Genomic DNA, 16949 nt, shown 5'->3' on the forward strand with positions numbered 1-16949 from the left:
TGCAAAGTTTCATGTCTCTACGACATACGGGGCATGAGATATGCCCATTCAAAGTTTGCAATTTCAATCGGTTGCTATAGCGCCCCCCTTTGGCAAATTGATGTAATATTGCTTCATTGGCATCCTCCCATGACCCTCTACCACTGTGCCAAATTTCACATGGATTGACCAAGTCAGTGAGTAGAAAAACGTGGAACAGTCACACAGACAGAGTTTTTCGTCATTATATAGTAAGATGACCGTCTCGCTTTGCTGCATGAAAAAAAAAAAAACCTGCTCAGCGCTGTCTCATAGGAATGCTTGGAGGCTCCGCGTCCACCGTGCTGACACGAGAATGTATGACAGGGAGGTCGCATTTGAAAACTGGTGATAAACAGCTGACGTTTGAACATCATAGTCATGATGTTAAACGCATCCTAGCGCACGTTTAATGCAATGTAAATTCTTATTTTGATGTAAATCCAATAGTGCATATCTGACCATTTCTTCTATGAAATTTTAGGGGAAGTTCAGCCTCCCTTGTTGTCTCAGAGCAATTGCCCCTGCTATTGATACACCTGATGCATTAAATTCAACCCAAGCCTTTGATAGCAACAGCTAGCACCTGGTAAAAAGAAGAAATGTTAGGCCCCGATCACACAGACAACAAGTTTACAGTTGGTAAACAATGGAGGAGAAACTGGTGGTAGTGGTTGCTGGATACCCAGAGCTGTACGGCCTGATGATAGACAGCAGGTTGTCAAACTGCCCCCGAGTCGTCCTAAAATATGCCTGGAAACGTCCATTATGGAGGAGAAGCTCCTGGACCAACTGGTGGTACTCCCCGTCCCCTTAAAATATTTATAACACAAGAGATTTGTAAGATTAGATCAGTTACTTTTATTTACTAAATTTTATTTCAGTACTCGCTGGAATCTAAAACTTTTCATATTCTTTATTTTAAATTAATTGAAGCACTTATTTATACCCTACTAGACAGTCTGTTTTGTGATATTCAAACTTGGATATTGTCATCAATCAGCATCTTTGATTACTTTTGACTTTTAAAAACCATAGTAACCAAATGTGGGTGCAGTGGTTAGCATTGTCGCCTCACAGCAAGACAGTTCCTGGTTCAAACCCAGGGTGTGGGAGCCCTCCTGTGTGGAGTCTGTTCTCCCCGTGTCAGCGTGGGTTTCCTCCAGGTGCTCAGGACCTCAGTGTGATGGGGTGCTGGTGTTTGTACATCACAAACAAGATCGAGGACCTGCCTTGACTCCATGTTGTGAATGTAGAAGTGCATTATGAGTCTCTTTCTGGAGTTTACAGAGTGTTAACAGGGTTGATGTTCTGCACGCTGTGTGTCATCACATCATTATTTTCAGATGAATCGAGCCCTGAGCCGGCCGGTGCACTGGCTCGGCATTAATCGTCACTACCCTACATGACACATAGAGTCATTCCTCTTGCTGTGTGGAACCTTGTTAGTCAGCTGAAATGATGCGACAACGCCCTGAAGGATTTTTCAGAGTGCACGACCTGTGAATACAAACAGCAGGGGGCGACTGTGGGCACTCCGCCTGCAGAGGACATAAACACTGACTGTGTTTTTACTGCTGGGAGAGAAACTCGCATCACAGCTTCAATGACACAAATACTGTCACTGCAGAAGCATCGTCCTCCGGCTCTGTGAACAAACAACAAATGGTTACTATTTTTGGAGTCTGCAGATAATGACTTAATTATCTCTATCACAATAAAACAAACAGCCTTTTTATTTCACTTTATTTTTTTCATCAGCCAAACTATCCAGAGATAATGATGTAATTATGGAACCATCTTAATTATCTAAATTATTTCATTTATAAGACACGTTTTTTTCACAATGACAACAAAAGTCTCATTATCTTGAGCTTTGTTGTATCTCTGAGTCTGCTGTGTCGTGCTGTCATTACTCAGAGAGAGAGAGACGTCCCACGAGGCAGCAGAGAATAAATTAAGGTAATTAAACCCACATAATGTTTGTATCTCCAGATAATGAGATGAAGCTGATTAAGTAGATCATTTTCATCATCATTGTAGTTTAGAGCTAATATAAGCAGCACAAAAACATGTTTCGTTATCACCACAAAAGGTTAGTTATCTCTTGAAGATAATGAAAAAATAATGAAATGTAACTTTATTATATCGAGATGTAATGAGATTATTAAGCTCTCAGAATTGTAAAAAAAAAAAGTACAACAGCATAAAAAACATCTAGACTTTATTATTAATCATGAATACTATTCTCTAGTTGAATACATACATGCACGTTGTTGTGTAGGCTAAGTTTTCTTTGGGATGCTAGCAGCTCTGTTTGCTGTTGCAGTTTAAGGTTTAAGGTGTATTTGGATCCCCATTAGCACGGAAACCGTAGCTATTCTTCCTAGGGTCCACAGCCATCACACATATACATTTTTATTAGTGTACATACAACATACAACATAACATCACATGACGCCACAGAAACAAAAGAAAACATCAGACCACAAAATACAGACAAGACAAGCTCCCAAGTTTGAGTTTCACTTCATGACAGATATAAGAATGTACATAGCCAATACATAATCTACAAAATGTCTTTACTATCCACAGAAAGGTAAGAATGACATCCCATATTCCCTCATGAGAGACACAATAATTTTCCAATTGATTTCCCATTGATATGACATTTGCTCACTTTTGCACATGCATACAGCCAACACCAGTCCTTATCTCAAAGGCAAGAAATCCCATACCATTGCATGCATCCAGCACTCTCACACTCATACATATCAATGGCAAGTCAAACACAAGCTTTCACTACCCAGCAGTTTACCATAAACTATTAAAATTATTTATGAAGTATTCTTTGTTAAAAGACACTGTTTTAATAAAAATTTAAACCTGATTTTGCTGTTCTCTTGCTTGATGTGACTTGATATAGAGTTCCATTCTTGTATTGCACAGTACATTATTGTCCGTTTTATTGCATTGGTTCTTGCTCTAGGTAGTGTAAAATTTCCTCCTGTTGCTTGCCTGGTTGTGTAATTGTGTCTCTCTAAGTTTAAGTTGTTATATAATACAGATGGAAAAAAAAGAAATGGAAAAGTCTGTCCTTTGCGTTTTAGAAAACTTCTGCGTTTATATGACGACGTTATTGAAACGATCTCCGTTGACACAGAGCAGCAAAATCGAGTAAGGTAAAGCTGCAGTACCGGAGGCTGCAGTTTCAGTACCGCAGTTTTAGGACCATTCAATTTTCCGAGCGGAGACTGCAACCTGAAGTTTATTTTTTATTCTTTTGCTATACCCAAATACTACTTTCTTATTAAATAGTTATAATCAGTGTTGGGCAGGAACGTGCAATTTGATTTACGAAGCCCAGGTAACTATACATTACCATTGTCGGATCTCTCCGCTCCTTTCATCCACACTTGAGCACTCATTCTGGGATACACAGTGTCGGCCAGTGTGGGTGAGAAGAGCAGAGAGGACCGCGATGAGGTGGAGTTGCCACAGTAGATCTACAGTTTGCTGGAGAAGCAAAATCAACAGGGTGAGCAGCACAAGCAGAGCTCGGCATTGTTGTTGTGACGGTCGACTTTCTTGCGCATGCCTAGTGACTGGAAGCGTAATGTGCATGTACGAAAAGTCTCCGTTTTCAGACGGACTGCATATTGCAAGTTTACATGACATCGGAGATGCTGCCATTTCCAAAAAATTGCACTCTGGAACCCGTTTTCAAAACATTGCGTTTTCAGGCACCCAAAACGCTGCTGTTGTGTAAACGATCGGCCAAAATGGAACTAAAGTTTACCGTTTTCAGTTGAAATCGTTGCCACAAAAAATTTTGCACTGTGAGTCCCATTTCTGGGTTGTTTGATGAAATAGAGTGGTTAAGACCAAAATACTGACGATTGCTCATTTTCTGAGAGTTTGGATTTCCCCAGCCATGAAACTCACCGAGTGGTCAGCGGTGTTCGTTGATATTCTGACATAAAAATCGTAGCAAACTGTGGTTTCCATGGTGATTTATTTGACATTTTGTCTAATCCACTGGTTTTCTATAGAAGCCTCATTGTCCATTGGTAGTAATCCGCCACCGGAAACGGAAAGGGAGTTGTTTACGACAAGGTTATAGTCACTGTAGTCTTTTAGCTCAGTGAAAGTGCCGGCTCGACAGTGCTGTGTGCGCTCCTGGAGGAAGAACGAGAACAAACGAAAACATTTTGTAATAAGTTTAAACACCTGCACAATGGATTACTCGCTTGTAAACAACCTTCGCAGTACGATGCCTTTGAACACAATACCAACCTTCTTCTTCTGCTTCTTCTCTGTGTCCCATTACATTGCAATGGTTTCCTGCCGGTTGGCAACACCCACGTAAAGGAGCAGTATCGCCATCAAGTGGGCTGCAGTGTGTAATGCTTCAGGGTCAAACGAACGATCAAGCGGAAGTTTACACATGGGTGTGAGGCAGCTGAAAAAGTAGTTCCACAATCCAGATGAAGAGCGAAAACACAGATGGAAACCACAGTTTGCTGCGATTTTTATGTCAGAACATCAACGAACACCACTGACCACTCGGTGAGTTTCATGGCTTTGAAAACGAACGTTTAGGGTGGTTTTAGGACATGTTCACACATGGCCATAGGCAGCAGTGTTAAGCCAGGCAGGGGAAAGACAAATTCTCAGAAAAAGGAGCCATCGTCACTATTTTGGTCTTAGCCACTCTATTTCATCATAAACAACCCAGAGATGGGGCTCAAAGTGCAAAATACCTGACTTCTCCTTTAAATAAATAAATGACAAATAAACTGTCCTCACAAAAAGTGTGACACAAAGTGAGATAATAAAGTTGAGATTAATATATTCCAACATAACCAGGTAATTAAATTGTTACCTTGGGATAAACAATTATTTAAGCATGACAAAAACAGAAACAGAACAGACAGTTATGTTTTTCATCTCATATTAATTAGATAATTAAGTCACTATTTTAAAAGTGCTCTTGACTCCCACACTCGCCTTTCATGTCTTACCATAATATTAGTCTATCCGTGTGAGTCCTGAGTCCTGCAGTCAAGGACACTTCGGCGTGAGGAACAGCTGTGTCTGCATCCAGCTGTGAAGTGTGCGCTCACACTTCACATGGAGTCACAAGCTCTTGTTTTGAAGACGGGGAGTGAATAACTTTGAGTCGCCTCAGGGCCTCAGCAGCCTGATGATGTTTCCTCTCATTAATGTGGATCATCAACAGGCGTCCGCAGAGGCACTTCACCCACAAACAGAGTTAATCCGAGCGTGATACATTTGGATTTACAGTCGAATCGCTCCAATATAACTTGTCACTGGAGGGCACTCATTACATTATCTGGGTTTGCTCAGTGACTGAGAAATCTTTGGGAAAACACAGTTTCATAATTCAGCTGTAATCCCAGAGCTGTTGTATGGAGATAAATGTCATCCATCCTGCTGCGTCATCAGGTGATGCCACAAAATTCAACCTGCAGCCAGTTCAGTGAAATATCAGGTACGGAGCATGTGTAAAATACTGAACTGTTTGTCATTTTATTTACACTACAACAGCAAATTATCAGTAAACACAGAGTGCACCTGAGGCAGATGGGAATGTCAATAGTTCTGCAGGTATTTGGTCATAAATCAAAGCATTGGACATATAAAGAAAACATCTGCTCATAGTCAGATTCATACTTGTATTTCAGGTTTCTAGTAAAATGTGTTTACATACTTTAATGTTCAAAAAGACTTTATTTTCCTCGTCCTGTCTGTGCTGGAACACCTGTAATCACCCTCTGTCTGGGATGCTTCGTTTTAGCGCCTGTCTCTTTAAGCCCCCCTCCTGAAAGAGTCCAGTCGGCTCTGATTGGTCAGCGCTTCCAGATTTCTGGTCTCTGCACAGTCACTGCAGCCAGGAAATGACTGTATTTGAAAACAGTGACAAATCACCAATAAAATCTTGTAAACACAACTGGACATGTTCCAGCAGGAATATAATCAGAACTCACCATCAGCAACAAGATTACATGTTTCCCGAACGTTAGCATGTAGCTACATGTAGCAGTGTATGTAATATAAACACTTTCACTAATGTTCCTGGAGAGGATGACCACATGAAGATATCTGTCACCAGCTGATGTCAGCTTGTCTTGTTGGAAACAGAGTATTTAGAAAAGTCTGACACCTGCAGTTTTGGACCAGTGTGCTGACGGGAGTGAAGAAGGTTCATAAGGAGAGAGGCTGCATATAGGTCACACAACACAGGACTTTCACCCAAGACGCTCCTCTGGAAACTGGTGTTTGGAACTATGTGAACTTTGAGTAAACTTTAATTCATTCAAGGTATATTGTCACCATGTTTCTTCTTCTGCAACTTCATGTTAATTACGAATCATTATCATTATCATTATCATGCTAACCACTGTTTGAGGTTACGTAGCTTATTGAAACCATCAGTGAAAGTATATTGAATTGTTATTCATTCCCATGCATGCAGCTCACAGTAAATGCAGTCCACGGAGTCTGTCCTCCTCTCTCCTCCTGCTCCTTGCAGTGGGTGTGGGACAGGCAGGAGGAGAGGAGACGCTGCTCTCTGCAGAGGTCAAAGTTCAGATTAAAAGTGTAAGTGGTGCACGTATTAGTGCCATAGATCTCATTCTATGCAATTGTTGGGTTGAGAATTTTTTTGTTGAATACTTCTGTTATCCTATATGCAAATAAATGAGCGATTATGCACCGTGCATGCAAATGAGTGCATGTCATCATCTGGCAACTTTTAGCAACTTGTGGAGCTAATGCTAGCTACTTTCGTTGGAAAAGAGTTGGCGACACTGGAGGGAAATGCTTTCAACAAGTTTGTTGAAGCTGTTAGGATTCACATAGTGAGAAACACTTACCCTTTTTACACAGAGATCGCGCCATAGGACAGCATGCCGGTATCGCAGGGACAAAACAGGCATGAACAGGCATAACATGTTACAGAGCAGCCTCGGCCTTTAGTGTGTCATAACATATGCAATGGCAGCGCTTTATAAGCAGTAACAATGGCATTAACATGGCAATAACAATCCTTTACCATCTCTGTTATGTGGCGGCTGATCTCGTCCTGGGTAAAGAGCTCTGAGACCTTATTGTCTCCTCGTTTTGTGGACATTTTCGGCTGCTCTGCTTCTTCGAGTTTGCTGCTAACTGCTATCAGCTACTTTTTAAATCTCCAGCGGTGGGTCGCACACATAGCATGACATCAAAATGTCACACTGTCAGCGGTCCAGCTTTCTCTTTTACACACAATATGTTCCTTTTATGATTCGGGGCTGTTACCACCTCCACTGCCGACTTAAAGGTTCTTTATGCTTCCGCGTACAATCGACGCAACGTGCACGCAGCTGCTCCGCAGTTGCTGTGTGCCTATCATAGTTCTGCGTCCTGTTGGTCTATGTCGCTATGCAATTCCCCGCCAAAGCGCTTGGCGGCGCGGTGTTCTTTTATATACCTACCAAGACTCTGTGACGTCTATGGTCGTTGCTCGTTCATTGTTTATCCTCCGGCTTTGCTCTAGTCACAGTGAAGATGGCGACTGAGAGAGAAAGACTGTTGCTGGAGCTGATTGACATTGAACAACAAATGCTCTTATTACAAATGTTACAATGACGACGAAGAGAGAGGCGACTGCGCCGATGGTCTGTATGCCCATTGGATGGCTGGAGGCAGTGTTGTGGTACTGCAGCAGGAGGTGAAACCTTGCGAGATGCCGGAAATGATGTAGTTTGAAGGACCAATCATAGCTCTTGTGGTCTGCGTTGGGTCTGCGTTGTCTCGATGCGTGGTTACAATTTTTTGGAGGTGCATGTTGCGTCTCTCCATTGGTTGCAGAGGGATGCAACGCCCACGCAAAGTCCTCTGCGTTGCAGGTGCTCAGAAGCATAAACCTGGCTTTAAAGGTGAGACAACTCTGTCACCACATCTGCGATCGTACCTTTTATAAAGAACGGAGAGGTGCAAAAACAGTGTGAAATTCCCGCCTTCACAGGCAGTATTAAAGAGGCTACAGGCTGTAAACAGAAACTTAACCTCAACTTTACCAAGGGCACAGTAACTCCAATAAACTGATCCTGACATGGACCAAATAACTAATAAATATTTCATTATTTGACCAAAACAGAAATTGCAGTTCAGGGTCATCACAACTTGCTGGATACCAAACTTGTTGGGTATGTATGAACCAGAGTTGGTTGTGATTCCTCTGGAGGAAAAGAACCATTACCATCCTGGCCCAGCTCTGACCTTTGCTCCTCTATTCTCTCTTCAGTGCAAACTTAACATTCAGCTGCAGGACTAGTCAGACTCTACAAATAAAACTGCCATTATGCTATTTGTCCTGTTCACCACTTGTGGGAGGTGGAATCACAGCCTTGAGGAGACTTTTAGACCTTTAGTTTTCTTTGAGAGGTCTCAACAGCAGCTTACTTGCTTTTCCTTTGAACATTTAGGATTAAAGGTTCAAGAAACCCAGCTGCCTACGATATAGCTCTTAGGATTAAGGATTTAAGAAGGTTAATGTGAACGAGTCTAATTCCATCTGTATGAACTGTGAGGTGAGGAGAGGCAGTAAATGAAAACATGACAGAAGTAAGTGGACTGTAACTCCACCTGAGCCGTCTCTTCAAAGTCAGAGCGTGTGTTCAGACTCTGTGCGTTAAATCTGAGTACATTTACACTGAAAGCACCACTGACCTCATTAAACCTACTGTGTGTGTGTGTGTGTGTGTGTGTGTGTGTTTTCAGGGCTGTTTGCAGATTTATGTGATGAAACATGGAGCCGCCTCTTCAGGCTCGTAAGGGAGGAGCAAAGTCCACCTCCGAGTTTTTATAGGCTGGACCGTCTTTACATAACACGCTGCTCTTTGTTCCGTCCTGCTTTTATCCATCTCCTGGTTTATGTGAAGCTCATTGCAACAATTTTTTTCAAGGTAATTTTATCTGATTCAGGTCACAGTCAACCCGCAGAAGTTGATCAAAACTCTGAACCTCAAGACAGAAAGTCACAAGCTATTTCTATCTTCATTTATTTCAGCAGATGTGGAGAAAATGACTCTGCAGCCTCTTCATTTGCATTTCTACCGCTGAGCTTCACGTGCTTATCTGTACATATTGTACTTTAGTAGCAAAGAAAGCAGAATCACGACCACCCTCGTCAGTTTTACTTGAATTTATATCCCCAAACAAACCCAAACTGAGAACAACGCAGCAGCATTTTGTGCTTTGACATATCTCAAGATCAGGGTAATTTAGGTAAAAGTGATTTTTTGGCATGAACCTGGAGACCAGGCCTATTTATGGCACTAAAGCCTGATTGGCCGACAGCAGCAGCTCCTGCAGATTGGAGGCTTTCTGTTTCAAATGCTGCAAAAAGCTGGTGTGACTGGACACACATGAACAGATCCAGTGAGAGTGCATAAAACAAAACACACACACACACACACACACACACACACACACACACACACACAATTCAAGTAGAAGGTAATAAGAAATCTACTCACAGCAGTCACAAGACTTATTTCATCTTCATTTCCTTCAGCAGATCTGGAGAAAATGACTCTCTGCAGCCGATTACTGCAAACATTTCCACCATTAAACTCATTTCAGGAAACATTTGTGCTTATTTGTTAATTTGTTTTTCAGTTATGAAAGCTAAATCATGACCTCCCTCTCTCCAGTTAGTTTTACATTAATATTGAAATGTTACATCCCCATTAAACGAACCACAGCTGGGAACAATTTGGCAGCATGTTTGTGCCATTCGGCTAAAAATACTAATTACAAAATATGGCCATTATAAAAAGAACAGTGTGACCATGCAATTATTTATTATTTTGTTTTAATATGTTTCACAATATGAAAAATGTTGTGCAAAGTAATGTTGCTTGGTTTAAAGTGAGTTTTGGCACAAACTTTAAGAGCAGGCCTGTTTATCAGACTGAACCCTGATTGGTTAAAAGCTCCTCAAAGATATTAACTACTAATGATATTTCTACCTCAAAGATATTAACAGATTCAACCATGTAATACCAGTAGACGTTAATAAGAAAATAACTTTGGTCTTAACTTAATTTTTTCTTAATCTCCTTCAACACATCTGAAGACACAACTCTCTGCAGCTGATTACTGCAAACATGTCCACCATTATTCAGTTTAAGTTCATTTATAAAGCCCAATATCACATTAAAATGTCCTCAGGGGATACTTTTGCTTGTTTGTGCAAATTTTAGTAGAGAATATAAAATTACCGTCCAAAGTCCAATTAATTTCGCTGAAGTTTTCGCCCCAAATATGAACTAAAATTAAAATACCGCAGCATTTTTGCTCTCATTAGAGGAAAATACTTCAGTAGTAATTTAAAAAATGGGCCCTAACTTTTCAGAGTAAAAGAACCCCACATCTCATGTGTCAGTTTTAGAGGTAAACTTGTACATTTTGGTAATTATGTTGACAGGCAATGAATTATTGAAGAATCATCAGCAAAAATACCAAATATTGACTGATTCCTGCCTCTTAGATGTGAGAATTTGCTAGTTTTGTTTGTCTTACTTGACAGAAAACTGAATATATTTGGGGGTGAAACAGAGGAGCCAGGCATCAACTGAGGTTTTAGGAAATTATCACAAACATTTTCACAAATTTTATGATGTCCTGGACCAAACCATGAGTCGAGAAGTAACTTTATTTAACTGATGCTAATGATATGAACAATACACTTAGGCTATGATGTGTTCCGATTATTATAACTTAATTACAAGAGACTGGGGTGATTAATATCAATATTTAAAGGGCTCTAACTGGTTGAGAGTAGCAGCTCAAGTCTGATTGGATGATTTAATCTTTAAAATGCTGCGAACTGGCTTAACTGGATGGAGCCAATCAGGGCGTAGCTCAGCTGTGACGCATTAAAAAAGAACATGTTTTGGAAAATACCTTAATTTAGACTCAACAGAATGTAACCTTTAACATGTTTCAACTAAACACCTTTGATCTTTAAAGTAACATTTACATTCCCTATAAGAGGCTCCTGTAAGTGATCTGTGCCTCCAGAAACATGTGTAAACATTTGAAACATTTATCTTCATCCTCCTAAATAAAACTCATCCCTGTTAGGATTATCTTTACAGCACAGGGAGTCGATTCAGACTGAGCAGCCCTGAGGCCGCTGGCATGTAAACACTTGAGTAAATCTAATCCACACAGACTGAAGCCCCTGAGAGCATCACAGCCTGCTGCCCACATCTCAGCAGATACCTTAAACAGCACAAACACTCCAGTCAACGTCAACACAAATTAAATATTTTATTCTCCAAACATTGTTTTTAAGGTTGCATTGGCACTTTTTTTTTTACATTCACTGACTCAAGTTGGAACATTTTACACACCAGCCACAACAAACGTCAACAATATTTCACTGGATGATGTTTGAGGCAGCAGCAGCAGCAGCAGCTGGAATCTCCCTGCAGCAGCACAATGATCAGACTGTGACTCCTCGGAGCATAAAGTCTGCACAGAGAGCACTTTAGAGAACAAAGCAGCATGAGACACCGAGCCTGCACTCCATTTATAGGACAGAAACAACAAAGAGTCAGCTTCCCCAAAACATCTCAGCATCACTGTGGTGTCAGATCCCAGTGAGACTCAGCGCAGTCAAGTGAAGCAGAAACGCAGCTGGGTGGTTTTACGCACCGGTGCGCAATTTACACGCGTTTGTTATTTTCACTCCTTTTATACTTCACACCTTTAAATTGTGATAAAATATATACATCCCTTTGATGCAAAGACAGAAACATATAATAAGCCACGTATAGCTGCAATGATTTGTCCGGTCCGGTGTTGGATTTGGCACAAGCGCTCTCCAAAAATAATGAGCCCAACTGGTTCCGTTAAACAAGAGAGGTAAAAACTCCAGCAACACTTGCAGTATAAATAACTTTATTGTGAGAAAGGGTGACACAGTCACAGTGTTCACCTGAGTGGTTAGTTTGAGGCGAATCATTTCAAATATCATTCAGAGGCGGATGTCAGCGGGTTTAAAAGATTTTGTCCTTTAGTTAAAAGTTTGCTTTATTTGTTCAGCGCGTCCGTGTCGCACTGGTCCGTTAAAACAGACAGTCTGCAGTTCTCCGTCTCCACGTTATTCAGCGGGATAACGATCTGCGTGTCGTCCGGCTCCGCTCTCACCGTCCCAGAGAACGGCCTCAGGTGGCAGGGGTTCGTCCCGGTGGGCGAGGAAATCCTCCAGAACAGATCCTTCATCTTCTTCCTGAACTCCCGGCGCATGAGGCAGTACAGCACCGGGTTCAGGCAGCTGTTGGTGTGCGCCAGGCACACCGTCACCGGGTGGATGTAGGTGTGCACCATGTAGTAGGTCCTATCCCAGTTGACCACGTTAAATTTCACCAGGACGCCCCAGAAGGTGATGGCGTGGTTGGGCATCCAGCAGATGAAGAAGGAGAGGACGACGATGGTGACGGAGCGGGTCACCCTGGACCTCCGCTTCACCTGGTTGTTGTTCATGCTGCGCAGGCGGACGAAGCGCAGCAGCAGCAGGTAGCACACGGTCACAATCAGCATGGGGAACACGAAGGCCACCAGGATCTTCTGGAGGTGATAAAGAGCCAGCCACGACTGGCCGTCCGGGAAGCCCAGCAGGCACAGTCTCTCCCCGGCCACACTTTTCACCGTGGAGAAAATTGCAGTTGGCAAAGAGGCCACGGTGGCGGAGACCCAGAGCCCAGCGATCACCCAGCGCACCGGGCACACCCGCCGCCGCGTCCGGTCCTTCAGTGCTGAAGCTACCGACCAGTACCTGGTGACGCTCATGGCGGTGAGGAAGAACACGCTGGCGTACATGTTCATCACCGTCACTGAGAGAATGATCTTGCACATGGCGTTTCCAAACGGCCAGCTGAAGTCCAGAGCCGTGTCCACCGCCCAGAACGGCAGCGTCAGCACGAACTGGAAGTCCGTGACGGCCAAGTTGAGGATGAACAGGTTGATGCTGGAGCGTTTCTTCCTGCCCCGGCGCACTTTCATCAGGAAGAACACCAGCAGGTTCCCGACCAGCCCGGCGGCGCACACCACCGAGTACACGATGGAGATGAGGATGCGCAGCGTCGGAGAGCCGTCCGCCGGTAAGTCGATGTCATCCAGGCTGCTGAACCGGTCCTGTCCCGCAGCGGACCTGTTCCAGGAGGACGTGGTGTTCCACAGCTCCGCCATCCTCTCCGGTAACACACCCGAGCCGAGTCCGGCAGGGCGCATCACCTCGTGCGCACCCGGAGAAAAGAAGCTTCCTGCGCGGTGAGGTGCGCAGAGTTCCCGCAGCTCATGTTAACCCCGCGGTGTGTTTTCTCTTCTGCCCTCAAAGGGCGGTCTGAACTAACCGGAGCTGCTCTCACTGCCGCCGGTTACTGGTTCACTTCTGAGCCCCGCGCGCGCGCAGCTCCCTTTATGCTCTGCTGGTGCCCGAGGAGGAGGCGCGTGCCCGACGGGGGGGGACAGGCGTGTCATTTCAAGATTAAAGTAAAGCAGAGGACGAGAGCTGAGGCTAGGGAGGGTCCACGAAGGGCCCACCCTCCACCTCCACCTCCACCTGACCCTGAGTATCTAACAGCAGAATAAGTCACCTGTTTAAACCTGTAAATCTAACAGTGTCCGAAGAAGTGACTCAACCTGCAGTGGAGATGTGGTGTGTTCAGAGTGACTTAAAAAGCAACATAAATGCATTAAAAATGAAAAATAACACAAGTTTTACCCCCTAAAAATCATTTAAAGAGCAAATCAACGTGTTTAGAACATTTAAATACAAGAAAGTGTGACAGCTGGTTTATAGTGAAAATATTTCCCACCTGTTTGTAAAGATACTGAAGTAAACAAACTTTTATTAAAGGACCAGTGTGTAAGATTTAAGAGGATTTAGTGAGGACTGCAGATTTCAACCACAGCTGAAACTGAACCACTGAACAGAATTCCTTTACTGTTCAGGAGGTGTTTTTGGAGGCATATTATCCGCAGAGGTCTCCTCCTCTCCAACACAAACACACCTGGGGTCTCATTTCTAAAACAATGGAAAATGTACATATGGACAAAAGCCAAAAATGGCGTGTGACAATTTCTACAATCAGGCTTCTACCTCAGTGTTGGTAAATGTTGGTAAGCATGCGTCACAGTTTCTCCCATCAAGTCTGTTTTTATAGGTCACAACTTTTGCATGGGAAGTGCACTGTTTATAAATGCAACCCAGGCTGATGTAAACCAGTGAAAACAGAATAAAGCACATAAAAACGTTAAGGTCTCTCTGACACTGTTTGACATCTCAGAAACAGCTGCTAGCCTGTGCTCACCTTTCTTCCCTGATAACCTGAGATCCAGACATTCAGGAGGTTTTTAGTGGGAGTCAGATTATCCGCAGAGGTCTCTTCCTCTCCAAAACAAACAGAGCAGGTGATTTAAGATTTAAAAACACTGAATAAAGCAGGGGCTTAACGGTGGCTGATGCGAAAATGCGAAAACACTAATGTCCCTATCCAGTGTCACTGTTGGTTTGTCCGTTTTGGGCTACTGTAGAAACATGGCAATGCAACATGTTTACCTCCATAGACGAGAACCCACACATGTAGATATAAGCAGCTCATTTTGAGGTAACAAAAACACTGCGATTCTTAGTTTCAGGTGATTATACACTAAAGAAAAGATCATATTCCAGCTGTGATAATAAATCCCCATAAATCATACAAATTACACCTTTAAAATCTCAGTAACGAATTAAATATAATTTGAATATTATCTGATGAAGGTCTAATCATCTCAGGTGTTTGGTTTCCTCTTCTGATTGGTTGTTAACATAAATTATTGAAACAAAAAGCAATTGGCGCACAGTTTCAGTTTCATTACATCAAATCAAATGAAGACGAGCTGAGGGCTTAATGTACAGTAGCATATGATAATTAAAAATCTTTGGTAGCTCAGGAGGGGGGATGAAAAAATGTGCGGTGTTGTTATAAAATCATTTTCCTTTTTAATCATGGTTTTCTTAATATAGCTCTTTCTGTCAGAATGTTCTGTAGACGGATATAAACAGCAAACCTCAGGAAGTGAGTAAGTGAATTATTTACCTGACGCAGGTTCAGTCAGTTCATGAATCCACACAGAGACGACAGTCCAGCAGCCAGATGGCCCACAGCAGCATTTTCCCATCATCCTTCTCTGTGATCCAGCTGGTTGGTGCCAGCAGGCTTCACTGATCTCCTCCACAGCTTTCACTGTCTGCAGGGAACACTGGGCTGGGAGCAGAGGAACGTCGCCCACATTTGACACGCAGCAGGCAGCAACTCCACAACAACATCTCTTTGTATTGTGCTAGTCACTACCATAGGACTTAAAATCTTTTGTCAAAGAAGAGAGGAAGGAACATGCAGTGTTCTTTTCAGCGTGTCTCCGCCCCTGGAGGACACGTGCATTTTCTTTTTTACTATTACTTATTATTTGTTTCCTTTTTTTTACTCCATTCATAAAGCTAAACCTTGTAGTAGTGAAGGGAAGCCTTTACCAACGTATATTCAAGTATGCATGGGTGGATGACTGAATGGCCCTGCCAGGCACAGGTCCAGGGGTTCAAACTGTCAGCGGCCCTCCTGCCTTCACCTGCGAAATGTCACTTAAATCAACGCGTACCAACCGTCGAGAAACTCTACATGATGACAGAGAGACGTCAAAAGGCCACAGAGAGATGCAAAGGAGCTGCAAAAAGACACAGAACGGCAACAAAGAGACACAAAACAACCTCAAGGAGACAAAAAACACAAAAAGCATAACGTCAACAAAGGCAGAAGACAACAAAAAAAGAGGCAAAACACCACAAAGTCTGTGTGTGTTTCTCACATGTAGGAGAGTTGGTGGGTCTTTTTGCATCTGTGTGCCCAGGGGCCCACTGTCTCACAATCCTCCCACGCATAAAACCAATTTACATCCGGTGAACCTGGGGTTTTTGGGGCCCTCAAGGCAGTTGCCCACTTTATATGGAGAAGCAAAGAAAGTGCTTATCTATTTCTTGTCAGAGAAAAACTTTATACATTTCTAGCTTATGCTTTTGAGGTCAGGTAAATTGTGTTATTGGGACTATATTTTATTGGGTTATTGGGAACATGGAAAGATTACCAGATGGGCCCTACTGAGCACTGACTCAAAGTGTCAGGCATCCCGCCTTCTCCTGCAAAATGTCATCTGAATTGATACGTAAGCTACTGCCCTACGTAGAGACTCAAAATGACCACAAAAAGATGCAAAGGAACTACGAATAGACACAAAATGAGAAAAAAGAACCAAATATACCCCAAAGAGACACAAAAAACAACAAAGACAAGCAGAGGAACTACAAAGAGATGCAGAACAACTACAAAGAGACAAAAAATGACCACAAAGAGATGCAAAGAGACACAAAAGGACCAAAAGAGAAACAATTACACCTCAAAGCAACACAAACTGACCTTAGAGACACAACAACAACAACAACAACAACAACAACAAAGACATGCAAAGGAACAACAAAGAGACACAAATTGGCCTTTAAAGAAAAATTATGTGATGACAAAGAGATGCAAAGGAACTACAAAGAGACACAAAAGGACCAAAAAATAAATAACTATACCTCAAAGCAACATAAACTGACCTTAGAGACACAAAAACAAAGACATGCAAAGGAACAACAAAGAGACACAGAACAACTATGAAGAGACACAAAATGACCAAAAAAAGAAACAACTTTACCTCAAAGCAACAAACACTGACCTTTGAGACACAAAACAACAACAAAAATATGCAAAGGAACAACAAAGAGACACAAAGTTGCCAGAGAAGACACAAATTGACCTTTAAAGTGAAAT

At 42.6% G+C, this 16949-nt stretch overlaps 1 protein-coding gene across 1 annotated transcript; it reads right to left on the reverse strand.

The window, feature by feature from the left end:
• Positions 1-11324: 11324 nt before the first annotated feature.
• Positions 11325-13477, reverse strand: LOC126408340 (relaxin-3 receptor 1-like). The gene has a single exon (XM_050073843.1). It carries the CDS (start codon positions 13327-13329, stop codon positions 12130-12132), a length of 1200 nt encoding a protein of 399 aa, XP_049929800.1. The 5' UTR covers positions 13330-13477; the 3' UTR covers positions 11325-12129.
• Positions 13478-16949: the final 3472 nt, after the last annotated feature.

The sequence above is a fragment of the Epinephelus moara genome, chromosome 20 (assembly GCF_006386435.1).
Source record: "Epinephelus moara isolate mb chromosome 20, YSFRI_EMoa_1.0, whole genome shotgun sequence".
In the NCBI taxonomy this organism is placed as follows: Eukaryota; Metazoa; Chordata; class Actinopteri; order Perciformes; family Serranidae; genus Epinephelus; species Epinephelus moara.